Source organism: Microcebus murinus, chromosome 1 (genome assembly GCF_040939455.1).
Source record: "Microcebus murinus isolate Inina chromosome 1, M.murinus_Inina_mat1.0, whole genome shotgun sequence".
NCBI classification, from domain to species: domain Eukaryota; kingdom Metazoa; phylum Chordata; class Mammalia; order Primates; family Cheirogaleidae; genus Microcebus; species Microcebus murinus.
The window spans coordinates 149,120,173-149,148,162 of NC_134104.1; the positions used below are offsets into that span (position 1 = coordinate 149,120,173).

A 27,990-nucleotide genomic window follows, 5' to 3' on the forward strand; every position below is an offset into this window, starting at 1 on the left:
TTTGGTCCCGGCTCAGGGGACTCAGGCCCTCAGCCCTGCCCCTTCCCGTGCGCAGGCCAGGCTCCTGCTCCGTATTCCTTTGGGTATAGGGAAAGGAAGGGCACAGCACTGAGGTCTGGGCAGGGCCCAGGAGGTGTGTGAAGGCCCCGTGCCCTTAACCCTCCCCAGTGGACTGGGCACAAGGCCTGGCTGTGTGGGGAAGTCATTGGTTTGTTTTCCAGGGACAGACCCCTACATCCCAGCCCCATTGTCCCCCTCCCCCACCCCTACCCAACAATGGGATTGTCTCCCTGTCATATGCCTCAAGGCTTAGGCCTTGGAGGACAAAGACATGATTTCAGGACAGGAAATAAATGAGCCAAGAATAGAAGTCCGGTTTCACAATTTAATCAGGATTTAGGGAATTGAAGGTGAGAAGTGAATGAATATACCAGGCCTTAGTGGGCTGCAGGCTGGGGCAGGGCGAAGCAGGAGGAAACCAGGACACAGGAAACAATGAGAAGTCATGTAGGTGCTGTGATACAAATGGTGCTGGGGCAGCCCTGGGGGAGGGGCCACTCTGGCCATAGGATGGGAGGGTGAAATCCAAGATGGCTGCTAGCAGCAGCTGGCACTGGAGGAAAAGCCATGAGAGCTGGCAAAGTTACATTGCACTGGATTGAGAAATTTGGGGACCAACTGTGGCAAAACTTAAATGTCAGGTGTGTGAGGGCAAGGGGGAACAGGGAAAGCAAAACAGTGACAATCAGAGACGCCTGTGGAAAGAGGCCTCTGACAGCAGGTGGACAGAGGGCCGGGCAGGCCTGGTATGCAGAGACATGCAGAGGGGACAGGTATAGGAATGACAACAGGGTGGGGAGGAGGGGACACATTTGAGAGGCATCACAGGGGATTGGGAGACAGGGTGGGGCCTGACTGGATGGCAGTGTCCTGAGCAGAGAGGCAGGGAAGTGAGGGGGAGGGAAGGTTCAGGGAAGAGGCAGGGCACACAGGCTGAGTTCTGCGTGGGCCAAGCAGCGTTAGAGGAGCTGTGGGGCTCCCCAGGGGTCTTGGGGTAGGAGAAAGCTCTGAGCTCAGCAGTGATCATGGCAACCAAGGGGGTTGAGACCACCCTGAGGAGGGGGTGCATGGGGGAGACAAGGGTGCTGAGGGGGACCTTGCAGAGCCACTACCGTGAAGGCAGAGCTTCTCCGCCTGCGCCCCCCACACACAGCTGCTCCCCCAGGGGCTACTGGGCACCAGGCCTGTGGCCAGTTTGCTTGGGAACTGCCGAGGGGACCCCAGACACTGGATATTGAAGACAGGATGAAAAAAGGAATGAAAAATATGTCACTAATACTTTTGATATTGATCACCTGTTAATATTTTGGATCTACTCAGTTAAGTAAAATATATTCACAAAATGATTTATCTCTCTCTTTACTTTTTAAAAATGTATCTGCTAGAAAATTTAAAATTACACGTTTACCTTCCCCATTATATTACCTTATATTTCTATTGGAAGACACTGTTCTAGAACCTGAATTTTACCGGATGTGGAATAAATGTTGGAGAACAGAAGGAAAGCAAGGCGGAGGGTAGTGGGTAGGATTTGCCAGATGGCGCGTTCCTGGTGGGCACCAGTTCTGCACTGCAGGACTTCTCAGGGCAGGCGCCGTCTCCAGTGGGGTGGCCCCCAGACACTTCCCCGTGCGCTGGGCTTCCTGCGAGAGGAGGGCCATGCAGGACGCACCGTGAGAAATGGTGTTTTAAGGAGAGAATGACAAGCGTGTGACAGGACCAAGGGGTGAAGATGGAGGGTGGGCAGGACACAGGCAGGAAGTGCCACAGAACCAGAGGGGTAGGGGTGGGAATCTGGGGCTGCAGAGGAGAGAGGAGGGGGAGCTGAGGCAGGAGCCTCTGTCCGGCTAGCCCGGGCTTGTGGAGCTCACTCTGCAGGCTGCAGGCGGTAGCGGAAGCGCAGGTCCTGGATGGGGTGCAAGACACCAAAGCCCCAGCGCGTGGGGTCAACTTGGGGCACAGGTGTGACAGGGTCCACCAGCTCTAGGTCAAAGTGTGTGACCATGAGCAGGACAAAGAGCTTCATCTCGCTGAGGGCGAAGAACCTCCCAGGGCACATGGAGACGCCCGAGCCCCAGGGCATGGTGTAGTGGGGGATCTTCTTGCCCGCCTTGTAGAAGTCTACCTTTCGGCTGCCATCAAGGTTGAGGAAGCGATCGTACTTGAAGGCCGTGGGCTCAGGGTGGATGTCAGGGTCCATGTGCACTGACAGGTAGGGAAAGAGGGTCAAGATGTCCCCTCGCCGGCACAGGTACTGCTTCCCACTGGCCGTCTTCAGCACGCAGTCCTCGCTCACAGCCCTGCAGAGCATGGGCGCAGCCCGCAGCCGCAGCGTCTCCTCCATCACACTGTCCAGCACCGGGGTGCAGCGCAGGGCACCCCGCTGGAAGGGGAAGGACTGTCCAGCCGCCAGCCTCGCCCCACCCAAGACCTGGGAGGCCTCCTCCCTCACAGCCTGCATGGCTTCTGGGTGCTTCAGGAGGAACAGGAGGGCCCAGAAAGCCGCAGGCCCTGTGTTCCCCTGGGAGGCCCAGAGCATCGTGAAGCTGAACCTGTCCTGCATGTCTGGGGCTGCTCCGTGCTCCCTCAGAAACTGATGCAGGCAGCATAGCCACTTGCTTACGTGTCCCTTCTCCTGGTTGTGTTTAGCAGAGAGCATCTTGGGAAAGAAACGCTGTAGTCGGCCCATTTCTAGCCACTCTCGGGGCCCCAGCAGGGAATAGACACACCTGGGTAAAAAGTGGCCAAACCTGAGGAAGTGGGTGAATAACTGCTCTGCCTGTGTCAGATCCTGCTCCTTGTCCTTCGTGTGGCCAAACAAGCTCAAGTAGCCAGCCTTGAACATGGTGTTATAGCAGAAGTGAAAGAGGCCATCCTCACGCCAGCCCCTGGCATCCAGACTTTGGCCTCTAGGCCCCAGCATTATCAGGGACAGGGTGTCCACCACGACCTCATTGAGATCCTCCAAGTCATGCCCCATCAGATAGTTCTGGCTGGCCGGGTGGATCTTCTGTTTGTTCTTTCCCTCTGCATAGTATCCAAACATCTTTTGCACCAGTCCTTTTGCAAATTTTGAAAAGTCTAGTTTCCTCTGTGTTTCTTTGAGGATGGGACCGAAGGAGAGGGGGTCCATGACGAAGGTGAAGTAGTGGCCTGCCAGCTGCACTGTGAACACATCCCCGTGCTTGGTCCACATGCGCTTCAGGAATCCAAACATATTCTTCCGGAAAGCCATGGCATGGCCCAGCCAGGGCACTGTGCCCTTGTCCAGAGGGGGCTCCTGGGGCCCGCGTTGTCGGAGATGCCCTGGCAGCCACAGGTACAGCACCGTCACCACCAGCAGAGCTCCCAGCGCCAGGCTCCAGAGCACCATGGCCACGCTCCCGCGGTGACGCCCGGACAGACACACGTTCTCTGGGAGCCAGAAGAGGTTCGGAGGCCTCGTTATATTAGGGGTAGAAAGATCTGAACACCTGGACCTTGCCCTGTGGCTGCCAGTTGTGTATCTAACCCTGGTGAGGCAGTATCTGGAAGAAAACTGCCTCCTTGAACTTAATACAAGGCAGATCCTGGTCACATGGGAGGAGGAGGTGACCAGGAGGAAGCTCAGAGAGAAGCCTCTAGCTATGGTCACAGCTGCTTACAGGCATTACATTTTACTCTGACCTTTCCCAACTCAGCTCTGGACCTTCTCTCTAACCCTACCTTGACCTCACTCCTACCCCCGTGGTGCTTCCTGATAATTTATGCCTTTATGTACCCATGCATTCATTTATTTGCCAGCTCATTCAGTAGAAATGCACCAAGCACTTATGAAGTTTCACATCAATCTCCCCTCCAATCTTTGAAAGACTCAGCAAAAGTTTGCATTCCTAGTTGAGCCCCCGGTCAAGTTAGGTATCTTCACCGTGCCTCCATTCCTTACCTGTGAAATGGGAGTAATAGTAGTGCCTTATAGGTGCTGCTGTGAGGCAAAGAGAGAGAATACATGAAAAACACTTAGAGCAGGGCCTGGCTCACATTACTGAGTGCTCAGTATGTGTCAGTTCACATGCTGAAGCCTTTTCTCATATCTCTGCCCTCTCCCTGGGTCCCCATGACACCTGTGTTTGTCTCCTCATCCTTCCCCAAGTCCATCTCCCCTCTGGTCTCAAAGATGCTCCCCAAGGGAGTGAGGCCTTTTTGAGTCTTGTCTGCTTCTAGCTGCATGTGCACAAGCACGCACAGTGAGAGGCCAGTGAAGAATGCATGTCCGTCTGTCCACTGGAGCTTCTGACACCCTAACCCAAAGGAAAGAGGCAAAGATGCTGGGGCTTCAGTCACGGGGAAGGGAGCAGTTGACGAGGTGCTCACGCTGTCTGAGGGTGCAGTGCCAATGGATCTGAGGGGCCCGCAGGGCTTCTAGACTGAGGATTCTTCAAGCAGAGGCCCAGCCCTGGGTCTCTGATCTCTCACCCGGTTCGCTCTCTCTGGCCCACATGCCCTGCCTGTGCACCTCTCTAACAAGAAGGCAGAATCCTGGAATTATGAAAACCCAGAGGTGACAGGGACCTCAACCCATCGCTTCAGTTCACTATGACAGTCTATGCTCAGAGTGCAGTGGGGACCTACCTGATAGCTGCCCGGGCTAGGCACTGAGGTAAGCTGACCCGGAATCGCTTCTGTGGGCTGCCAGGCCAGTTCCCAGCTGCAGATCAAGGAGAACACTGGGCCAGTGACTCGGAGGTGGCCTAGCCCATTGCTGCAATAGGTGAGGTTTGGAGTCAATTCAATCAGTTTCTAAATTACCCTTTAACTTCCTAATGTCCTGCAAATAGGAACTTTGGCTCATCTGACATCCCTAGTGTTTTCATATGCCCTCCTGAGGGAGTTTCCTTTGCCTCATGAGCTTGCCCTGAGCAGGGAGGTGTCACTCCCCACACTCTGCCCCTAGGAAGCCTTTTTGATTGCTCAGGGCAAGCACAGGGAGTACTTAGTACCATCATCTCTCCTCAGCCTTAGAATTCACAGTCAAAAACTGTCTGTGGGCCAAATCCAATGAGCTGATATTTTTCCTCTAGTTTTTAATGGCTGGGGCACCATTTTACATTAATTCTTAACTTCATTGATTTGTCCACACTTATCCATCCATATCCCCTTCTTTGGAGCTGCTCCATCACCAGATATTTATTGGGTTCCTACGAAAATCCTTCCTTGATCTGCAGAATGGACATTGTGTTAGCAGCATGAAAACATTCATCTCCTTGTACATCTCCATCAGAGTTCTTGAGTTACCAGGTGCACTGTTAATCAGCAGTGGTGTTCTAGAAAGAATCCTTTTTTTTTTTTTTTTTTTGACCAGTAGGTCTCAATAATGGGCTTAAAATATTCAGCAAATCATGCTATAAACAGACATGCTGGCATCCAGGCTCTGTTGTTCCATTTATAGAGCACAATCAGAGTAGATTTAGCATAATTCTGAAGGGGCCTAGGATTTTTGGAATAGTAAAATCGGCATTATTGAAGTTAAAGTTGTCAAGTGCATTAGCCTATAACAAGAGGGTCAGCCTTTCCTTTCGAGCTTTGAAGCCAGGCATTGACTTCTCTTCTCAACTATGATAGCCCCAGCTGGCTTCTTCTTCCAATAGAAAGCTGTTTTGTCTACATTGGTAATCCATATTTTAGTCTAGCCAAGTTCATCAATCATCTTAGCTAGATCTTCTGGATAACCTGCCTCAGCTTCTCCATTAGAACTTGCTGCTCTGCCTTGCACTTTTATGTTATACACATGCTTTCTTTGCTTAAACCTCATGAACCAACCTCCCCTAGATTCCAACTGTTCTTCTGCAGCTTCCTCCCCTCTCTGCTTCCATAGAATTGAAGAGAGTTAAGGCCTTGCTGTGGATTAGGCTTTGGATTAAGGAATGTTGCAGCTGGTTTGATCTTCTATGCAGGCCATTTAAACTTTCTCCACATTAGCAATAAGGCTGTTTCTCTTTCTTATCATTCATGCGTGCACTTTTAATTTCCTTCATATACCGTTTTGGCATTCACGACTTGGCTAACTGGTGCAGAAGCCTAGCTTCCCAGCCTATCCCAGCTTTTAACATGCCTTCCTCACTGAGCTTAATCATGTGTAGCTTCTGACTTAAATTGACAGACATTTGACTCTTCCTTTCACTCACTTAGAGGCCATGGTCTCGTTATTAATTGACCTGATGAAAATACTGTTTGTCACAGGTAATATACCTGAGATGAAGGAGAGAGATGAGATGGGGGAACAGCCAATCAGTGGAGCAGTCAGAACATACATAACAGTTATGGATTAAGTTTGATAACACATATGGGTCTGGTTCGTGGTGTTTCCAGAAATAAATAGTAACATCAAAGGTCACTGATCAGAGGTCACCATAATGGATATAACAATAATAATGAAAAAGTTTGAAATATTGTGAGAATTACCGAAATATAGCACAGAGACATGAAGTGAGCACATACTGTTGGAGAAATCGTGCCCATAGACTTGCTTGCCGCAGGGTTGCCATGAACCTTCAATTTGTAAAAGACATGATTTCTGCAAAGTGCAATAAAGCCAAACAATAAAATAAGGCATGAGTGTGTAATTATATACTTTGGGCATTATTTAATATCTTTCTCCTTCTGTTACAGCATGAATTCCAAGAGGGCAGGGACTATGTCTGTCTCACTCAAAGTTATATTCCCAGCTCTTAGAAAAATAATTTTGAATTTCAATTCTCAGTATCAGAAACACATTTTCTACTGCTATGGCTGCCATAGACAGTGATTCCTCTGATGGATCTGAGCAAAGCAAATTGAAAACCTTCTGGCAAGGATTCACCATTCTAGATACCATTAAGAACATTCGTGATTCATGGGAAGAGTTTAAAAGTATCAACATTAATAGGAATTTCGAAGAAGTTGATTCCAATTGTCATGGATGTTTTTGAGGAGTTTAAGACTTCAGTGGAGGAAGAAACTGCAGATAGGGTAGTAATAGCGAAAGATCTGGAAGTGGAGCCTGAAGATATCATTGAATTGCTGCAATCTCATGGTAAAACTTTTATAGAGGAGGAGTTACTTCTTATGGATTAGCAAAGAAAGCGGTTTCTTAAGATGGAAGCTTCTCCTGGTGATAACACTGTGAATGTTGTTGCAATGACAACAAAGGGTTTATGCAAACTTAGTTGATAAAACAGCAGCAAGGTTTGAGAAAATGGACTGCAATTTTGAAAGAAGTTCTACTGTGGATAATTGCATGCTGCTGAGAAACATTTTACAAAAGGAAGAGTCAATCTATACAAGAACTTCATTGTTCTCTATTTTCCTAAATTGCCACAGCCACCCCATCCCTCAGAAATCACCACCCTGATCAGTCAGCAACCACGAACATGGAGGCAAGACGCTCCACCAGTAAAGAGATTACAACTTGCTGAAGGCTCAGATGATTGGTAGCACTTTTAAGTAATTAAGCTCTTTAGAAATTAAGGTGTATGTATATTTTTTGACATCATGTTATTGCACACCTAATAGACTATAGTACAGTGGGAAGATATATGCACTGGGAAACAAACAAACAAAAAAAATTGTGTTATTGGCTTTATTGGAGAGGTCTGAAACCCGGACCCCCGATATCCTGGAGGTACGGCAGTAACTGTGGCCAGCGCTGCAAAGAAGAGCAGAGCTGGGCGGCAGGTGCAGAGGCTGGAAGGGCAACAGATCAGGACGACAAGACCAAGTCAACATGGGTTGTGTGTACAGTGGGGGTACCATGGTGGAAGAAGAGGTGTGCTGACCAAGGGCTGTGGCAGGTGGTCCCAAGGTACAGGAGCACCCCCCTCCCCATCCCCAGCCCCACCCTAGGCCAACATGCCTTGAGCGCTGAGGGGAGGGAGAATACAGTCTCTTGAGGTGTGCATTCCTGGCTGGCTCTAGGCAGTTTGGGGCTTGACATGTCACATGGCAGGGAACCCCTATCCACCAGCCCCTGCAGCCACTCCAGTTCCAGGTGCAGACCCCTGGCGCCACCAGCCGGACAGGCAGTGAATATCTGCTCCTCCCTGGGGGAAGGGCGGAGGCAGGCTTGCCCCTGGGAAGTTGGCCTAGGCAACTTCCCTCCCGCACATCAGAGGAGCCGGGGACCAGCGACCCACAGCAAGGCCTGGGAGCGCGTGGCCCACCTGGGCCTCGCACTTTGGCCCGGGATCAGTGGAAGGCTGAGGGCGGGGTGACCATACTGGGCGTGGAGTAGAACTATCCCAGGAGGGAACAATGACAGTCGGGGGTGGCCTCCAGGCAGGCTACAGTGGAACAGGCCCGAGGGCCGGAAATGGCTGGGACACACTTCTGGCCCCCCAGCCTCCATGGGGAGATTGTGGGCGCCAAGGTGACCTCTATGGTGGGTCCTCGGAGCTTCCAACCCAGGCACTGTGTGTCTGTCAGGCTGTGGAGCCACCAGTAAGGGCTGGGCTGGGCTAGGCAGGACTTGGGGAGGGTCTGCTTCTTCCCCTCCCCCCCTCCCCTCCACCCCCACCCCCGCCCCCCTGCCGCTGTTTCCAGCACTGGTGCAATGAGAGAGAAGCCACCACTGGGCCACATCTCCGGAGTCTGCATCTCATCACCCGCAGGAGCATCCTTTCGGCTGTCCAGCAGCATTTCTGCCCTGACCCTTTCTTGCTCACCCCATCCGCTCACTACCTGGTGGGCGGGGGCGGGGGCGAGTTCTCTTCTAGACTGGGCCTAGTGGTTCAGTGGTCTCATCCAGGCTCCTGTCTTCTCATTCCATATACGGCCCAGGATTCTGAGCAGCTGGCACCGACCTGAGGATTCTGTTGACCTGCTGTCATCCTGCTCTGGGGCTCTCTGCTGGGGTCGTCCAGGCGGTGGCACTGGCTCTCCACTGTGTCTCCTTTGCCCTTTTGTGCAGCTCTGGGTGATACTGACTGTTCATCTAGCGTGGTTCCTCCTGCCCACTGCCGCTCCCCGGATTCAGCAGTGCCTTTGAAAGGGAGATGCAGGGGACAAATCATCTCGCCCTGCCTTTAGATCAGGTAACAGTCATTCAGTGTAGGACTGGGCTGCCTTAAAGTTCCTTTTTCTTTCTAGCTTTCAGGTTCCTTCTTTTTTCCCCAGGAGGAGGAGGAGGAGGAGGAGGAGGAGGAGGAGGAGGAGGAGGAGGAGGAGGAGGAGGAGGAGGAGGAAACATTTCCATGGCAGCCTGAGTTCTTGACAACCTGGCTGAAGGTTGCTCCATGGTGTCGTCCTCATCTCTCTCTTTTATATTAGCCATCCTCTTGGGGAAATCGTGGTAATTGTTGTGATTTTAATTTGTATTTCTCTCATGACTAATGATGTTAAATATCATCTCTATATGCTTTTTGGCCATTTGGATGCTCTTTATGTGAAATGTCTGTTCAAATCTTTGGCCCTTTTTTCCCCACTGTTGAGCTGTTCGTCTTTTTTTTTTTCCCCCCTAATGATTTAGAGTTCTTAACATATAGATTCAGGGTAAAATCCTTTGTTAGATATATAGATAGTGAATTTCCCAGTCTGTGGCTTACCCTTTCACTGTCTTAATTACTAGTGTCTTTTGAAAATGAGAAAGCCTTCATCTTGATAAAGTTTAATTTATTATTAATAATTTCATCTTTTAAGATTAGTGCTTTTTGTGCCCTGTTTAAGAACCTTTGCCTACAACACTGTCATACAGCTATTTTCTTGTGTTTTCTTCTAAAGCCTTCATTGTTTTACTCTTTACATTTAGGTCTGTGATTCATCTTAATTTAATTTTTATGTATTGTGTGTGTGTGGGGGGACAAAGTTCACTTTCTTCCCATCAGTCCATCATCATCTTTTGAAAAAATTATAATTTCCCCATATAGATATATGGTGACCTATTTCTGGACCCATTATTAATATTTTTTTGGTCTCTTTATCCTATTGCTAATATGATGTTTTCATAATAACAGTAGCTTTATAGTAAGTCTTGATATTGTAGGTCATCTAACTTTGTTATTCTTTGAAATTATTTTAAGTACTGGGCCATTTGCATTGTAAAATTTTGATATCACCTTATTAATTTTAACATAAACTTACTAGGATTGAATCTATAGATCAGTTTGACAGATGATTGATATCTTTTTAATATTGAGTTTTCTTGTCCTTATATTTGCTATATATCTTCATTTATTTAGGTCTTTAATTTCTGTTTTATAGGAAGGTTTATAGGAAGGTTTTCTGTTTTATAAGAAGGTTTTATAATTTTCAGCGTAGTGATCTTGAACGTATTTCACTATGTATCTCTGGGTATTTGATATTGATGTTATTATAATGATACTTTTACATTTTATTTTCAATTTTTTATTGCTTGTATATAGAAATATAATTGATTTTTATATCTTGACTTTGTGTCTGGTGACCTTGATGACTTCATTTATTATGTCTGGTAATTTAGATTCGTTTGTATTTTTATGTACAAAATAACATTTCCATGCATAATGATATTTTTATTATTCCTTTTTTATTTATATCTTTTATTTCTTGTTCTTACTCTGAATTGGCTAATTTCTCCAGTAACATTTTGAGTACACGTGGTAATGGATTCTTTTTAAATAAAGAAGAAAGAAACTCAGAAGAAAAAGAGTTCAGTACTTTACCATTAAATATAATGCTAGGCATAAGTTCTTTATAGACACCCTTTACCAGATTAAGGTAGTGCCCTTTAGTTTGATGAGAATTTTTTCTTTTTTATTGTGGTTTTTAAATTTTATCAAAATCTATTGAGATGACACTTTTATTCTATTTTATTTTGTTAGTATGTTAGATGACATTGATAATACTTTTATTTTTAGAATAAACTCACCTTGTTAATGATTATAATGCATATCGCCATACATACATGTATATATCTGTGTATACATATCATAGACTTTATTTGTTGATATTTGTTTTGTTTTAAGATTTCTGTATCTATGTTCCTGAGAGATAAGAACATATTATTTTCCTTTCTTATAACATTATTGTTATGTTTTGTTATCAGAGCTTCATCAAACAAATTGGGAAATGTTCTCTCCTTTTAAAAGTTTCTGACAAGATTTGTGTTATACGGTATTCTTTTGTCCTCAAATGTTTAGAAGAATTAACCAGTGAAGTCACCTAGGCGGAAAGTTTTCTTTGTGGGAAGGCTTTTAATTATGAATTCAATTTCTTTAACAATATTCATATTTTCTATTATTCTTGTGTCACGTTTGGTAGGCTGCATTTTTTTCAAAGATTTTGTTCATTTCATCCAATTTATTGTTATGAAGTTGTTCATAACATCCTTTTATATTTTTAATGTCTGTTGAGATCACTGCCAGCTGATATGGAACCTATTCACACACCCATGCACCAATATTGGTTTGAGTGTTTAAATTCATGATATTTGAGACTTCTAGTTATATTTGATTATTGACAAAAAGAAAAAAAAACCAACTGATGGTGCCACACGTGTACGAGGAGGATACGAGGTAAGTTACTACTTAAATATAGAGGCGTTCTGGGGAGAGCAGGGCAGGTACCCAAGCCAGTAAAGGTGGTTGAAGAGAGCAAGGAGAGGTGAGTGGCTTGAAGTTTGTGGCTGGGGCAGGACTGGGGTGAGGGTTTCTAGGGTTCTGCCTGCAGGGGCTCACCTGGTTTGAACTTGCTGCTAGCATGAAAGGAAGGAGCCTACAGGCTTTCTTAGAGGCTTGTCCAGGTGGGGGAAGGAGTGAAAGGGGTACTGGGGCTCATAAGGGTGGCAATCGAACGTCAGTAGGGAAGTTACACTCTTTATTATAATGTCTAAGATCTGGAGTCGTAAGGAGATAATAAAAGTTAACATGCACTGAAGTAATCAATACTTAACTAGTTGCCTACACTTGGAACACAACATAAATCCCTACAAACATTAGATAGTGACAGTCTTAATTCTTTGGGCTGGGCCAGGGAATTAGCCTTCAAATGTGTCATATATTCTATCTATGAATATAGATATAGGCTATGCTGTGATTGTTTTGCATCTGAGAACTAGTGTTAGCATTCCATGAAAAAAATACAATTATTGACACTGTTTGGTTATCCATGTCAAGGATCTATGCCAAAATAGTAATAAACTTAAAGGGTACATTTTCTGTAAATGATTTTCACTCATTTCTTTAAAAAAGTGAAGAAAGAAAGCATAATGTTATATTTTGATAAAAAATGGAGGCTGATCAATATTAAGTGGCTTGCCCATAGTTCCTGCATTCTGAAGCAGTGATTTTAGATGAAGACTTTGCTACACAGTGTCAGAAATGTATTTAAAACACTTTAATAATAACTTAATTAATTTAACATTAACACAAATACATGTGTATACAATGGATTGGGACGAAAAATGATATGCTAGCTGCGAGGTGACTTAATTCCTCATCCCTGGGTATGGACCTTGGGGTCTGAATTTTCTCTGGTCTGCCATTAGGGACAGAATTTAAAAACAGCTACATAAGGGATGCAGCCTTTAATTAAATAAGGTCCTAATCTTCCAGTAATAAATGGAGTGGCCCAGGGTCAGCGAGGGACAGTGAGACTGGCAGGCCCCAACTCTGCCCTCTCATAATGTGCTGTCTTCCCCTTCCTGTTGTCTGACTCCTCCTCTTTGCCAGTGTGTCTGACCCTTGCTTTACTCAGACATGGCTCTTCTCTAGCTGAGGCAAGGACAAAAACCCATTTCCACTTTCCCCAAGTCTGGAAGAGGTAGAGTGTAGATTTTTAGGGTCAGTTCATCACCTATAAAATGGAGAATATAATAGCTACTTCGTGGGACTGTTGTAAATATTTTAAAATATTAAATGTACATGAAAAGACCTTGTACGATTCCTGGCAATTGTGGATGCTCAATAAGTATAGTTCATTGCTAGTTGAGTCCATCAGTTCCGGAAGTGGATATAACTGATATAGACCCCGAGCTTCCTCTAAGCTAGGATGACCAACTGTCCGGATTGCTCAGTACTGTCCCAGTTTTAGCACCGAAAGTCCTAGGTCTCAGGAAACCCATCCTCCGGGCAAAATAAGCCCCAGTTTTTGTAGAAATAGGGTCTTGCTGTGTTGCCCAGTCTGGTATATCATTGTTTTTTAATGTATTTTATTTTTTGCTTTGAAACACAAGCTGGTGGCCCCCACTCTAAATTTGAGTAGCTAAGACAAAAGAAGAAGAAGAAAAGAAACAAACAAAACAAAAACAACAAGCCAGTGAGTGACGTGGCTCGATTACAGGACGGGGGGGGGGGGTGACACAGAAAATAAAATAACGACACAGACACACATGGACATGACAATGACTCGAGTGAACAATGCACCGCTTGCTTTATTTTTATACCCCTCAGACCCAAGGTTAGTTCCTTGTACCTGAGCATCTGAGCATAGCAGCGATACCAGTCAATTCCGGAATTGTTTCAAAAGGGAACAATTTCCCATGGTCACAGACCTCAAAACGGTTACTAAAGGTGCCAGACAGAGCTCAACAGCCAAGGCCGAGATAGGCAACATAAAACAATGCAGCCATTTGAAGTGCTTCTTGGTCTCACTCCCAGGTGGCGGCTCCTCCCTGGCCCCTACGGTTGTGCCTGTTTTAGGTCGCCCCCTCCATGGGGAGTCTCACCCGTCATTGTCTACCAACCATCAATCGGGGCCAGTTCTTGGGAGAGTTCTTCTTGTTCTTGTTCTCATGGCCTCCAGACTCCCACCACGGGGGCCCTCCATGTGGGAATTGGGAGCATTTGATGCTTATGTGCAACAACTCAGGCCTCTTATCAGGTCACAAGGCAGCAACCGTGTCTGAAGGAAATGCTGACTACTGCTGCGTCAGGCAGCACACGGACATTACAGACTATAGTGAATGATTAGTATACGGCATAACACCAGAATCAGCCCCGAACATCTCCCCCTTTTTTCTTTAATTAAAAACGACGAACATGTTGAAATACCACCATGACCTCTTGCTGCCTTTTTTCACTGCGTCTTCTGCTTGGTCTTCCAGCACCTATGAATTAAGAATAAGAGACACACCAGCAGCAAAAAGACAACCAGATTCCCACCAATATTACCAAGCATAGTTTTAAGTGAAGCAAGGGGATAAACTTGGGATAGCCCATTAGCCAAACCAGAGAAAACTTCATCATTGTTAAAATCAGGTAATCTTTTTTGAAACGTTGAAGTGATTTCTCACTCTAACCTTTGGATATCATTAGTAATATTTAGACTTCCAATCAACAATTTTCTTAATGACATCCAGTGTCGGCTAGTATTAAAAGGAATGGAAGTTACACAGAACTGAGAGGAATTCCGGTCACAACATACAAAAGACTGAGTATTCAGCACCTGAATTTGGTCTCCCAATCATTGCACAGTGCTTCTTAGCCGAATGACTTTGCCTTCTAGGTGGAAGTCAATCTCCTGTTGATGTGGCCATAATTTATGAGAATCCTCATGCCATTTTTGAACAAAATCAGCAGTTTGTACAGAATGATGTAAAGCTACTCCAGCAACAGCGGCTGAGGAAGCAATAGATATTAAGCCTACTACTGCCATGACTATCAGACCAATGACTCTTTCTGTTTTACGAGCCAAGAAATTTGTTTTATTTAATAAATTAGGAACCAAAACAGAGTCTCTCCAAGGCTGCGAAAGGCTAACGGACAACTATATCTCTGTATGAGCCTTGAGGATGTATAAACTATGTAAAGATTTGTTAAAAGTAGACCATGAAGTAAAATTTACACAAGTAAATAGGGCACAATTACCAGGGCAAGTCAACATTTCTGTAGACTGATTTTAATAAACCGTTTCCATTAGCAAAAGATAAACATAAGAAACACACGCTAGTAAGGACCTAGAGGGCGGTGGTGGAGATCTCCTTTGGTTTTTTCATGATCACTTGAGGACATATTTTTAATCTAAATTTTAAGGTCTCCACCTGTGGCAGAGAGTTTTAAAATATGTTTTTGCTTTTATGGTCTTTTAGTCAAATTAGACATCACCCCCTTACAACTTTCCATGGACAATAGTATAGTGTGGGTAGCAAACGAGGAGGAATTATATTGCAAGCCCCACGCCTGCACAGAAGGTGCCAAGCAGTGTTCTCCTGCTGCAAAACATATAGGATAACCTTGAGCATAAGTAGGGTAATTAAACACCGAGCGGCCTTCTTCCTCAGGATTTGGCGATTGACACTGATGAGGCGGAGCAGCCGATAGAATCACTAGCATACACCACAACCTCAGCTCTCCCCAGGACACCGCTTTCAAAAGGGGAGGATAAGGGACATTAACCCAGTATACATACTGAGCATTAGCAGAATCAGTCCGTCCAACAGCAGGGGAGCAAAAAATAAGCAAAAGAATACAAAGGTTACGGATCAACAGACTGCTAGTGTTACCGCCTGCTTCTTTGTCTGTTTTGGGCACAGCATTCTCTTCTCAAGCGGTGTCTTGCTGAGGATACGGTCGCCTGAGCTGGCGCACAGGCACCCACTCACAACCTTGCTCTGTGGAGACATAAGCATACCTCAGCCCCCACTGTGAAACTGTTCCTTTAATCCATCCACCAGTAGGGGCAGCAACGCGCACAGGACCCAGGCTTTTTGCAAAGGAGGTGAAAAGCAAAGTGATGCTCTACTGCCAAGGCATGCAAGTCCTGCCAAAAATTTTAAAAATTAAGGGTATAAGAGCACGGAGTAAATGTTGATGAGGAGATTCCTTGACTCCCCCTTTTAGTTTCTGTAATAGAAGCTTGAGAGTAGATTGGCACGTTTGATGATGGCTTGCCCTTGGCTGTGAAAAGGAATTCCAGTAATATGTTGGGTAGAATATAACGTTAAAAAGTCAGCAAGTTTTCGAGAGGTATAGGCTGGAGTGTTTTCTGTTTTTAATGTCGCCTGAAAACCCATGACGGCAAAAGAGGAATAAAGATGAGTGATAACGGCATCGGCCTTTTCAGAACCATGAGCTGCACCCGCTGAAAGTGAGAATAAGTGTCAATAGTACGAAGTGAACATAGTGAAGTTTTCCAAACGGTGCGACATGGGTAAGACCCATCTGCGAAATATGATTACTACGCCACTCTCGTGGGTTACACCAAGGGGGGAAGAAGGGAGAGTGAGGGGCACAGGCGGAACACGAGAGAACAATAGCACAAACCTATTTTTTGGTAAAGATAAAATCGTTGTTGAAGGCCTTTAGCATTGGTACCATGGAAGGTGGCTTAGCTGAGGCCTCTTGAACAGAAGCTACAAGTAAAGAATCCCACGAGCTACTTGCCAGGCAGAAGAAAACTCTAGTTCAGTTAGAATATCTTTGGAACTCAAATTTGTAACTATTTTATTAAGATCTCGTCTAGACAACTGACGACTTCATCGTCGACCCCTGGTGATTAAATGAGCAAGTTTAAGTTTTTTATTTTAATTTTTTGCCAAAAACAACCATTTAAGGATGCTAGCGCCTTGGCCTAGGCAACCCATAGGAGAATGATATTTATGAAAAAGGTAGAGAGTAGTTGGACAGGAAGGCCGAAGAAAGGTACGAAATCCAGAGCTAAGTCGTTGCTCCCTGAATTGAAGCTCTTCTTCGGCTTGTGGGGAAAGAGAGTGAAGGCTGTTGAGGGCCCAACTTCCCTTCAACGTAGCAAACAAATGTTGCAAAACGTAAGTGGGTACGCCTAATGACGGTCCCAGTCTATTCATATCTCTAAGGAGCTCTTAAAAGTTATTGAGTGTTTTTAATTGTGCATCACAGAATGTACACAATTTTATACTGTTATTATATATATCCTTTGCTTATATTTTTACATTTATATATGATGTATGATCATATATTTATATACATATTATATAGCATATAGTGGATATTATAGATTATAATTAGTTGTAGTATACATCATATTATATATGATACATAAACATTATATTTGTTTCTATAGATTAACATATATGTATACATTGTAAGTATATGCAAATAGCATTACACACATACATAGGTTATACATTTGTATGTTGCATGTGTATAAGTTATATACACAAACTATATTTATATTACATTTGTGTGTATATATAATCCTCCTATATTGTTATAGTCCATTTGCTCTCTCACTTTTTTAGATTACAAGGGGAATCTGGTATCAATTAATTTAACACTTTTTGTAAGAAATAATAAAACATTTATTTTTATGTCTTACATATATTACTTAAAATAGATACAAAGTTTAGTGTGTAATTTTTAAGTTTTACTGCCATATCAAACTACCTCAAGAAAATACCTTAGTTGAAAAAAATGTTTTGATTGCCTTGAATAAGTATGACTTTTAAAACAAGTACTGTCAGTAACAGTTCACCCATATATTATTTAGCAATTAGGTAGGTCAAATGATTTATGAAATTATCTTGAAAAGAATGAAATATTTGTTGGGCAGGTAAAATAACATTTGAGACCATTATAATATGCCACTTAGAATGAACTTTAAGAAGTTGATAGATTTAAAAAATTTAACATTACACAAAGTCATAAATAATTATCTTTAATATTAACCTGTATTATTGAAGCACACTAAAAATAATGAGATGAAATAAGGTAGAAAAAATTGTACATATGACCATTTGCTTGATGGAAGCATTGGATTGTTAAAATAGTTTTTTTTTTGTATATACTTCCCTGTCCAAAACTATAAACTTGCTTGTTTTCCATATATACAAGTATCTTGTGAAATCCTGGATTTTGAGAAAAATAAAAGTTTGAGGTATAGCATTGAAGAAAGCATCACAATGCATGATATTTTTGGCTAAAATTTGGCAAAGTTACTGTCAGAAGAAAAGAGTTGATCTTAGTGTGCTTCTAAAAGTCTCTTAGTGACCTGGAAGGCAGCGCCCCCACACTGGCACAGGCTCTTGCATATTGAGCAGGAGTAGCGCCACCAGCCTGTAGCAGGCGCAAAATTTTCTGACAGTCAGGATTCGTGTTGTTCACAGCCAAAGATTGTATAATAATAGTAGCAGCCTCTGCGGAACTAATGCTCCTCTGAACCGCTTCTTTAAGGGGAGAGAAAAAATCAGTATATGCCTCAGGAGGCCCTTGCATAGTTTTTGAAAAGGCTGGTCCCAAAGTGCCAGAAGTTTCAATGCGCCTCCAGCACAGAAAAAAAATGGTCTCAGTTTGTGCTAGAGCGGATTCCCCAGGATCAAACCTGGGACCTTTGGACTTTCAGTCTAACACTGTTCCAACTGAGCTATTTCGGCTGGGGTGGCATGCCTTCCTTTCACTTAGGCTTTTAAGGTTTCATATTGTTTTGAGCCTGTAAGCTCGTCTTCTGTCGACCCTGGAGCACCTAGGGGATCACCTGGAGTATAGTAAGAAAATCATGGGCGAGTCTCAGGCAGCAGTAAAGGCAACAACATGCTGGGATATCAAGCAGCCAGGCAGCTGCACTCCCAGATGTTAGACACAGAAGCGCTGGCAGCACTGGCAGGCCCCCAGTGGGGCAGAAAAGGAAAACAGCTCCCCCACTGCAGCCATCCTACTCTTTGGAAACAAAGGGATTATCTCCTGCATTTCAGATTCAGTGAGCTCTTGTAACTTGACTCCCACAGAAACATCAGAAGAGGGATTAACTCTTTCCTCTCCTGAGGACTCTTCCCCATCATCTTAACTTGGGGTAAGAGGTGGAGATCTCACAGGGTCTTTAGTATTTTCCTCATTATAATCACCCCTCTCCGAGTCTGACCCTAGGAGTCAGAGAGAAAGGGCCTGAGTACTAGCATTACAAACTGACTAAAATTTTTAAATAAATAATATCTCCTTGCTGATGAACTACACCCAAGGCTTTAACAACTTGCTGCCAGCTATGTAAATTTAGCATAACTTGCTATTGAAATTGAATCCGATTACAATGTTTTTGCACTAAAGCAAATACTCGCTTTAGGGTCCCAACCTTTATGGGGGGATTCCAGACCCCCCAGGGTTCCAGACCCTGCTCTTATTCCCAAGAGTCCCCTGTGGGATGCCACTTGCCATTAGCTGAAGGGGTAATCTTCTTGGTCCCACCCCCTGAAATGACAGAGCCCTAGTATAGGATTCAAGATCCTCCAGGGTTCAAGACCCTGCTTTAGGGTTCAAGACCCTCCAGGGTTCGGGACTCTGCTCGTTGCACCACTTAACATGGCTGGATTACAGGACGGGGGGGATGACACAGAACATAAAATAACGACACAGACACACATGGACATGACAATGACTCGAGTGCACCATCACTTTATTTTTATGACCCCCAGACCCAAGGTTAGTTCCTTGTAAGTGAGCATCTGAACTTAGCAGTGATATCAGCCAATTCCGGAGTTATTTCAAAAGGGAAACAATTTCCCATGGTCTCACACCTCAAAACCCAAGGCTGAGATACGCAACATAAAACAATGCAGCCATTTGAAGTGCTTCTTGGTCTCAATCCTAGGAGGCCGCTCCTCCCTGGCCCCCACGGTTGTGCCTGTTTTAGGTCGCCTCCTCCATGAGGAGTCTTCCCCTTCATTGACTACCAACCATCAATCCAGGGCCAGTTCTTGGGAGAGTTCTTCTTGTTCTTGTTCTCATGGCCTCCAGACTCCCTCCACGGGGACCTCTGTGTGGGAGTTGGGGGCATTTGATGCTTATGTGCAACAACTCAGGCCTCTTATCAGGTCACAAGGCAGCAACCGTGTCTGAAGGAAATGCTGACTACTGCTGCGTCAGGCAGCACACGGACATTACAGGCTGTACTGAATGATTAGTATAAGGCTTAACACCAGAATCAGCCCCCAACAGGTGAGGTAGCTCACAGTTGGAATTCCAGCACTTTGGGAGGCTGAGGCAGGAGGATTGCTCGAGGACAAGAGTTTGAGACCAGCCTGAGCCATGTACTGAGACCCCCACATGTACAAAATTTTAAAAATTATCAAGGTGCCATGGTGTGTGTCTGTAGACCTAGCTACTTGGGAGGGTGAGGCAAGGGGATGGCTTGAGCCCAGGTTCGAGGTTATAGTGAGATGTGATGGTGCCACTACACTCTAGTCTGGCTGACAGAGCAAGACACTGTATCAAAAAAAAAAAAAAAAACAAAAACAAAAACCCAAAACACATTATTTTGAGGGATCCTAAAGCTTAGCCAGACTGCCCAAGGGATCCACTGGTACAAAAATGCAGTTCTGAGGGAAGAGGGATCTCTCTCCACACTTTCCCTTCTGTCCGCAGAGCCTGGGTGGGAGTGGGAACGGAGAAGGGCAGGAATGTCACAGCCTTGCCAGGGTTCGGTGCTGCTGGGGTGACGCAGGAAGCAGATGGTCCCTGTCACGGCAGAGACACACTGGGCTGAGCGCACTGTGAGGAGGGGGGAGTGTGCACAGGGGGGCCAGAGGATGTGGAGGGGCCCAGGGAGCATGGGAGGGGCTCAGCCTCTTGGCGACTCCAAACCCAGCCACGACCCCAGACCTAAGGGAACTCAGCCATGCTCACTAAGGAGCCAGTGAGATGTCTGAGGAGACGAAGCAGGGTCACAGGGCTGAATTCCACCCCTGGATCTGCAGGGAGAAGCGGGCAGGTGTGGGAGGTGAGCCACGAGTGGGGTGGAAATTCAGGAGGCAAAGTCTCAGAGCTCAAAGTGACTGAGACAAGGTAAGCACTGGGAATTTTCGCAAAGGCAATCCCATTTAATTCTCTTTCAAACAACAAGGGGATCTTAGCTGACACTGAGCTACACTTGACTTTACCTGTTGAGGATTTTCTTATCTTAGTTAGAGGAGTCAGGGCTCCCAGTGTGGTGACCTCCCAGCCTCCCATCTGCCAACAACAGCCCCTGATTGGGAAGTTTCAGGTCGAGTTTCGGCTCAGTCTCTTGCTTCTTATGTCCCATTCCTGGGTGGTACTGTGGCCGGCACAGCAATCTGGTGGCCAAGTGCCCAGGAATGCTAGTGGCTAAAAGCCATTTAGGAGGAAGAGGCTAGAGCAAGGACAGAGGTGGGGGAGAGTCCGCAGGCGGATGCTGTGGGCCATCAAAGCTGGGCCAGACACCCTGGCAGGGCCCCTGAAGAATGAACGGGTCTGGGATGGAGCAGCAGGAGCTGCTTTGCTGCACTGGCAGCAGCGACCAGACAGTGTGGCCTCCTTTCAGATGCACAGCACCCTCTGCGAAGGACCCGCACAGACGTCACCACACCTGACTCTCATCACACCTCCAGCGTCTAATTTACAGGAAATACGGAGGACAGAGAGGCACGTTCAACAATACCACGAGGAGTGCGATGGACAGAATCCAGACTCTACGAACCTTTACAAACAGTGGGAGCAACCGGTTTCTTCAATGAATAAGCTGCAAAAAAAAAAGCAAAAATATGGAGATGGAGATGAAACATTTAGGTTAGAAAAGACTGAAAAAGTAAATTTATCAACCACCTATAATGCTTCGACCTCATTTGGATCCTGATTCAAACCAACAAAGTGTAAAGGGAAAAATCACGACATTTATGTGAAGAGTGCGTAGGTGTCTGATGGTGGTAGAATCAGTGTTACCTTTTTAGGTGTGACCCTGGCTGAGGTCCTTATCTCTTAAAGGCCCAGACGCAAATATTTACAGACTAAATGATATGATTTCTGGTATTTGTTTTCAAATAATACAAGAAGAGGTAGGGGGGTGGGGGTTCAGGGGAAATGTTGGGCCACTAGCTGAAGGTCTCCTAACCCGGGTGGTGGATGATGGGAGCTCATTAGACTCCTCTGGCACTTTTGGGGGTATACATTTGAAAATGTCCATAATAAACACTATAATAAAACTACAAATTATGTCTAGAGAGAGGGGAAAACATCTGGATTCAGGAGGGAGGGTGCAGTAAGCCAATGGGTGGAGGCTGTGGGTGGGGGTGGGGTGGTGTTGCTCAAATCCCAGCCCTGCAGAGTGGAAAAGTTAATCTCTCTGTGCCTGACTTTCCTCATTATAACATGGGGTTGGTTGGCGGATCAGAGAAATTAATATGTGGAATGGATTTCCAGTCGTGTTCTATGCCTGCTGTGTGTCCTTGGTCACCATGCTCTCCCTCTCTGTCAGTTTCTCATCTGTACAATGCGGCCTGTCTTATAAAGTGATTGCGAGCAGTCAGTACATTATTACATGTAAAACTGGCGAGGGGGCGATGCTCAGACTGTTTGTTATTCCCTTTGAGACGCATGTGATCAGCATTTAGAGCAGGGACACTGGGTTTCAAATACCGGCTGCCTGCGCTGCTCCATTGCTCTGTGACCTTGGCCAGTTCCCTAACCTCTTTTTGCCTAACTGCCCTCAGCTCAGAGACAGGGCTGACAATAGTACGTATTCCATATGGTAACTGTGAGCATGAAATCAGCGCATACGCTCAGAGCCCTTACCCCAGCGCCTGGCACACGGGTGGGGCTCCCTAGTGTTGTTATAATGATGGCATAAGATTGAATCCTCACAGGATCCTTCGCCACACATATTACTTACTTTATGGATGAGAAAACTGACTCATGGAAGTTGAGGGGTCCAGATGGAGCCCTGCCTTTGTCTTGGGGCCCGAAGGCCTGAAGGTGTAAGGCCAAGTGTACCCCAAACTGACCAGTGACGTGGAGACCCCGCTCTACCCCTGGGCTGTCATTCAGCAGTCCCCCCACCCAGTGTGCCATTCTCAAGGCACTGGACTTCTCTCCTCGGGTCTCCCATGTGTGGCTCTCACGTCCTTTTCCATTCACGCGCCATCCGCCTTCTAAACAGCCTTCCATGCGGGTGTCCTAGCAGTGGCAGCCTGGTCTCCTGTTACCTCTCCATCTCTCGTTCCATTGCTTGTCTGTATCTTTTAATGAGCTAGCCTGGACCACGGGTCTGGGTTCAAATCCTGGCTCAGCTATTTATTGGCTGTGTGACCTTGGGCAAGTTCCTTAGCCCTTCTGAGTCTCAGCCTCCTCATATGGTAAAATAGAGGGAAAATGCTACCGGCCTCCTGGTGTTATTGCAAGGAGGAAATGAATTCACCCATGAGAACAGAGCCTGGGCCATGAGAAGTGCTCCATGGGTTGGGTATTGTTGTTATTGTTATTTATGCAGTTACAGTTTAATTTCTGGTGTTTTCCCAAAGCCCAAGAGGATAAAGTAGAGAGATCCCAACACCGTGACCAGATCCCCAAAGGCAGATTTGTGCCACCCGTGTCTGACCTTCCAGCACTGAGGTCTGGGCAGGGCCCAGGAGGTGTGTGAAGGCCCCGTGCCCTTACCCTGGCCCAGTGGACTGGGCACAGGGCCTGGCTGTGTTGGGAGGTCATTGGTTTGTTTTCCAGGGAGAATTCCCTACATCCCAGCCCCACTGTCCCCCTCCTGTGCCCCCTACCCAACAATGTGGATTGTCTCCATGTCATATGCCTGAAGGCTTAGGCCTTGGAGGACCAAGACATGATTTGAGGTAAGGAAGTAATGAGCCAAGACTACAAGTCAGGGTTCTACAATTTAATCAGGACTTAGGGAATTGAAGGTCAGAAGTCAATGAATAAGATAGCAGGCCTTAGTTGGTGGCAGGCTGTGGCAGAGAGAAGGAGGAGGAAACCAAGAAAAAGGAAACAATGACACATAATGGAGGCGCAGTGGTCCAAATGGTGCAGGGGGAGCCCAGGGGGAAGGGGCCACTCAGGCCAGAATGTGTCAGGGGTGACATATAAGATGGCTGCTAGGAGCTGCTGCCACTGGAGGAAAAGACATGAAAGCTGGCAAAGTCACAATGCACTGGATTAAGAAATTTAGAGACCAATTGTGACAAAACTTAAATGTCAAGTGTGTGAGGGCAAGGGGGAGCAGGGAAAGCAAAACAGTGACAATCAGAGACGCCTGTGGAAAGAGGCCTCTGGCAGCAGGTGGACAGAGGGCCTGGCAGGCCTGGTGTGCAGAGACATGCAGAGGGGACAGGTATAGGGATGGCAGCAGGGTGGGGAGGAGGGGACACATTTCAGAGGCATCACAAGGGATCAGGGTCACAGGACTGGGGCCTGATTGGATGGCAGTGTCCTGAGCAGAGAGACAGGGAAGTCAGGGGAAAAGAAGGTTCAGGGAAGAGGCAGGGCACACAGGCTGAGTTCTGCGTGGGCCAAGCGGAGTCACAGGAGCTGAGGGCCTCCCCGGGTTCTGGGGGTAGGAGAAAGCTCTGAGCTCAGCAGTGATCTTGGCAACCAAGGGGGTAGAGACCACCCTGAGGAGGGGGTGCACGGGGGAGACAAGGGCGCTGAGGGGGACCTTGCAGAGCCATTACCGTGAAGGCAGAGCTTCTCCGCCCGCGCTCCCCACACAGCTGCTCCCCCAGGGGCTACTGGGCACCAGGCCTGTGGCCAGTTGGCTTGGGAAGTGCCGAGGGGACCGCAGACACCAGATATTGAAGACAGGATGAAAAAAGGAATGTAAAAATATGTCACTAATACTTTTGATATTGATCACTTGTTATATTTGGAATCTACTCAGCTAAGTAAAATATATTCAATATAAAATGACTTATCTCTCTCCTTACTTTTTAAACATGTATCTACTACGAAACTAAAAATTACACATGTAGCTTCCCCATTATATTACCTTATATTTCTATTGGAAGACACTGTTCTAGAACCTGAATTTTACCGGATGTGGAATAAATGTTGGGGAACAGAAGGAAAGCAAGGCGGAGGGTAGTGGGTAGGATTTGCCAGATGGCGCGTTCCTGGTGGGCACCAGGTCTGCACTGCAGGACTTCTCAGGGCAGGCGCCGTCTCCAGTGGGGTGGCCCGCAGACACTTCCCCGTGCGCTGGGCTTCCTGCGAGAGGAGGGCCATGCAGGACGCACCGTGAGAAATGGTGTTTTAAGGAGAGAATGGCAAGCATGTGACAGGACCAGACCAGGGGGTGAAGATGGAGGGTGAGCAGGACACAGGCAGGAAGTGCCACAGAACCAGAGCGGTGGGGGGGGGAGTCTGGGGCCCAGAGGAGAGAGGAGGGGGAGCCGAGGCAGGAGCCTCTGTCCGGCTAGCCCGGGCTTGTGGAGCTCACTCTGCAGGCTGCAGGCGGTAGCGGAAGCGCAGGTCCTGGATGGGGTGCGAGACACCAAAGCCCCAGCGCGTGGGGTCAACTTCGGGCACAGGTGTGACAGGGTCCACTAGCTCTAGGTCAAAGTGTGTGACCATGAGCAGGACAAAGAGCTTCATCTCGCTGAGGGCGAAGAACCTCCCAGGGCACATGGAGACGCCCGAGCCCCAGGGCATGGTGTAGTGGGGGATCTTCTTGCCCGCCTTGTAGAAGTCTACCTTTCGGCTGCCATCAGAGTTGAGGAAGCGATCGTACTTGAAGGCCGTGGGCTCAGGGTGGATGTCAGGGTCCATGTGCACTGACAGGTAGGGAAAGAGGGCCACGGTGTCCCCGCAGCGGCACAGGTACTCCTTCCCACTGGCCGTCTTCAGCATGCAGTCCTCGCTCACAGCCCTGCAGAGCGTGGGCGCCGCCCGCAGCCGCAGCGTCTCCTCCATCACACTGTCCAGCACCGGGGTGCAGCGCAGGGCACCCCGCTGGAAGGGGAAGGACTGTCCAGCCGCCAGCCTCGCCCCACCCAGGACCTGGGAGGCCTCCTCCCTCACAGCATGCATGGCTTCTGGGTGCTTCAGGAGGAACAGGAGGGCCCAGAAAGCCGCAGGCCCTGTGTTCCCCTGGGAGGCCCAGAGCGTCATGAAGCTGAACCTGTCCTGCATATATGGGGCTGTTCCCTGCTCCCTCAGAAACTGATGCATGTGGCATATCCAGTTGCTTATGCCTCCCTTCTCCTGGTTGTGTTTAGCAGAGAGCATCTTGGGAAAGAAACGCTGTAGTCGGCCCATTTCTAGCCACTCCCAGGGCCCCAGCAGGGAATAGACACACCTCGGGAAAAGGTGGTCATACCTGAGGAAGTGGGTGAATAACTCCTCTGCCTGTGTCAGATCCTGCTCCTTGTCCTTCGTGTGGCCAAACAAGCTCAAGTAGCCAGCCTTGAACATGGTGTTATAGCAGAAGTGAAAGAGGCCATCCTCACGCCAGCCACTGGCATCCAGACTTCGGCCTCTGGGCCCTAGCATTATCAGGGACAGGGTGTCCACCAGGACCTCATTGAGATCCTCCAAGTCATGCCCCATCAGGTACTTGTTGCTGGCCAAGAGCATCTTCGGTTTGTTCTCTCCCTCTGTGTAGTATCCAAACATCTTTCGTACAAGTCTTTTTGCAAATTTTGAAAAGTCTAGTTTCTTCTGTGTTTCTTTGAGGATGGGACCGAAGGAGAGGGGGTCCATGACGAAGGTGAAGTACTGGCCTGCCAGCTGCACTGTGAACACATCCCCGTGCTTGGTCCACATGCGCTTCAGGAATCCAAACGTATTCTTCCGGAAAGCCATGGCATGGCCCAGCCAGGGCACTGTGCCCTTGTCCAGAGGGGGCTCCTGGGGCCCGCGTTGTCGGAGAAGCCCTGGCAGGCACAGGTACAGCACCGTGACCAGCAGCAGAGCTACCAGCGCCAGACTCCAGAGCACCATGGCCACGCTCCCGAGGTGAGGCCGGGACAGACACACGTTCTCTGGGAGCCAGAAGAGAGTTGGAGGCCTCGTTATATTAGGGGGTGGAAAGATCTGAACCCCTGGACCTTGACCTGTGGCTGCCAGTTGTGTATCTAACCCTGGTGAGGCAGTGTCTGGAAGAAAACTGCCTCCTTGAACTTAATATCCAACAGATCCTGGTTACATGGGAGGAGGAGGTGACCAGGAGGAAGCTCAGAGAGAAGCCTCTAGCTATGGTCACAGCTGCTTATTGACATTACATTTTGTTCTGACCTTTCCCAACTCAGCTCTGGACCTTCTCTCTAACCCTACCTTGACCTAACTCCTACCCCCGTGGTGCTTCCTGATAATTTATGCCTTTATGTACCCATGCATTCATTTATTTGCCAGCTCATTCAGTAGAAATGCACCAAGCACTTATGAAGTTTCACATCAATCTCCCCTCCAATCTTTGAAAGACTCAGCAAAATTTTCCATTCCTAGTTGAGTCCCCTGGTCAAGTTAGGTAACTTCACCGTGCCTCCATTCCTTACCTGTGAAATGGGAGTAATAGTAGTGCCTTATAGGTGCTGCTGTGAGGCAAAGAGAGAGAATACATGAAAAACACTTAGAGCAGGGCCTGGCTCACATTACTGAGTGCTCAGTATGTGTCAGTTCACATGCTGAAGCCTTTTCTCATATCTCTGCCCTCTCCCTGGGTCCCCATGACACCTGTGTTTGTCTCCTCATCCTTCCCCAAGTCCATCTCCCCTCTGGTCTCAAAGATGCTCCCTAAGGGGGTGAGGCCTTGTTGAGTCGTGTCTGCTTCTAGCTCAATGTGCACAAGCACGCACAGTGAGAGGCCAGTGAAGAATGCATGTCCGTCTGTCCACTGGCGCTTCTGACACCCTAACCCAAAGGAAAGAGGCAAAGATGCTGGGGCTTCAGTCACGGGGAAGGGAGCAGTTGACGAGGTGCTCACGCTGTCTGAGGGTGCAGTGCCAACGGATCTGAGGGGGCCCGAGGGCTTCTAGACTGAGGATTCTTCAAGCAGAGGCCCAGCCCTGGGTCTCTGATCTCTCACCCGGTTCGCTCCCACTGGCCCACATGCCCTGCCTGTGCACCTCTCTAACAATAAGGCAGAATCCTGAATCATGAAAACCCAGAGGTGACAAGGACCTCAACCCATCGCTTCATTTCACGATGACAGTCTATGCTCAGAGTGCAGTGGGGACCTACCTTGATAGCTGCCCGGGCTTGGGGCACTGAGGTAAGCTGACCCGGAATCGCTTCTGTGGACTGCCAGGCCAGTTCCCAGCTGCAGATCAAGGAGAACGCTGGGCCATTGACTCCGAGGTGG

General features: G+C 47.2%; 3 protein-coding genes across 7 annotated transcripts in view; all 3 read right to left on the reverse strand.

Moving 5' to 3' along the window:
- Positions 1-27,990, reverse strand: part of HIGD1A (HIG1 hypoxia inducible domain family member 1A) — a 463,894-nt gene that overhangs the window by 71,280 nt on the left and 364,624 nt on the right. The gene's annotated exons all lie outside the window — the stretch shown is intronic.
- On the reverse strand, positions 372-27,957 carry CYP8B1 (cytochrome P450 family 8 subfamily B member 1). Of its 3 annotated transcripts, none has more exons than XM_076006771.1 (3): positions 27,870-27,930; positions 3,986-4,024; positions 372-3,474 (listed from the first exon to the last, which is right to left on the reverse strand). In XM_076006771.1, the coding sequence occupies exon 3, from the start codon at positions 3,431-3,433 to the stop codon at positions 1,928-1,930; it is 1,506 nt and encodes a 501-aa protein (XP_075862886.1). In that variant the 5' UTR covers positions 3,434-3,474; positions 3,986-4,024; positions 27,870-27,930; the 3' UTR covers positions 372-1,927. The 3 variants fall into 3 exon arrangements, with proteins under 3 accessions (XP_075862886.1, XP_075862885.1, XP_075862887.1); XM_076006770.1 differs by lacking the exon at positions 27,870-27,930 and adding an exon at positions 4,672-4,792; XM_076006772.1 differs by lacking the exon at positions 3,986-4,024 and having other exon boundaries at positions 27,870-27,957.
- On the reverse strand, positions 23,557-27,971 carry LOC105874433 (7-alpha-hydroxycholest-4-en-3-one 12-alpha-hydroxylase). Of its 3 annotated transcripts, none has more exons than XM_012770284.3 (3): positions 27,870-27,971; positions 27,185-27,223; positions 23,557-26,671 (listed from the first exon to the last, which is right to left on the reverse strand). In XM_012770284.3, the coding sequence occupies exon 3, from the start codon at positions 26,628-26,630 to the stop codon at positions 25,125-25,127; it is 1,506 nt and encodes a 501-aa protein (XP_012625738.3). In that variant the 5' UTR covers positions 26,631-26,671; positions 27,185-27,223; positions 27,870-27,971; the 3' UTR covers positions 23,557-25,124. The 3 variants fall into 3 exon arrangements, with proteins under 3 accessions (XP_012625738.3, XP_075862884.1, XP_012625739.3); XM_076006769.1 differs by having other exon boundaries at positions 27,185-27,220; positions 27,870-27,961; XM_012770285.3 differs by lacking the exon at positions 27,185-27,223 and having other exon boundaries at positions 27,870-27,968.

Coding starts and splice junctions, on each gene's coding strand:
- CYP8B1 (XM_076006772.1), bottom strand. CDS start 3,433: ATGGTGCTCTGGAGCCTGGCGCTGGGAGCTCTGCTGGTGGTGACGGTG.
- LOC105874433 (XM_012770284.3), bottom strand. CDS start 26,630: ATGGTGCTCTGGAGTCTGGCGCTGGTAGCTCTGCTGCTGGTCACGGTG.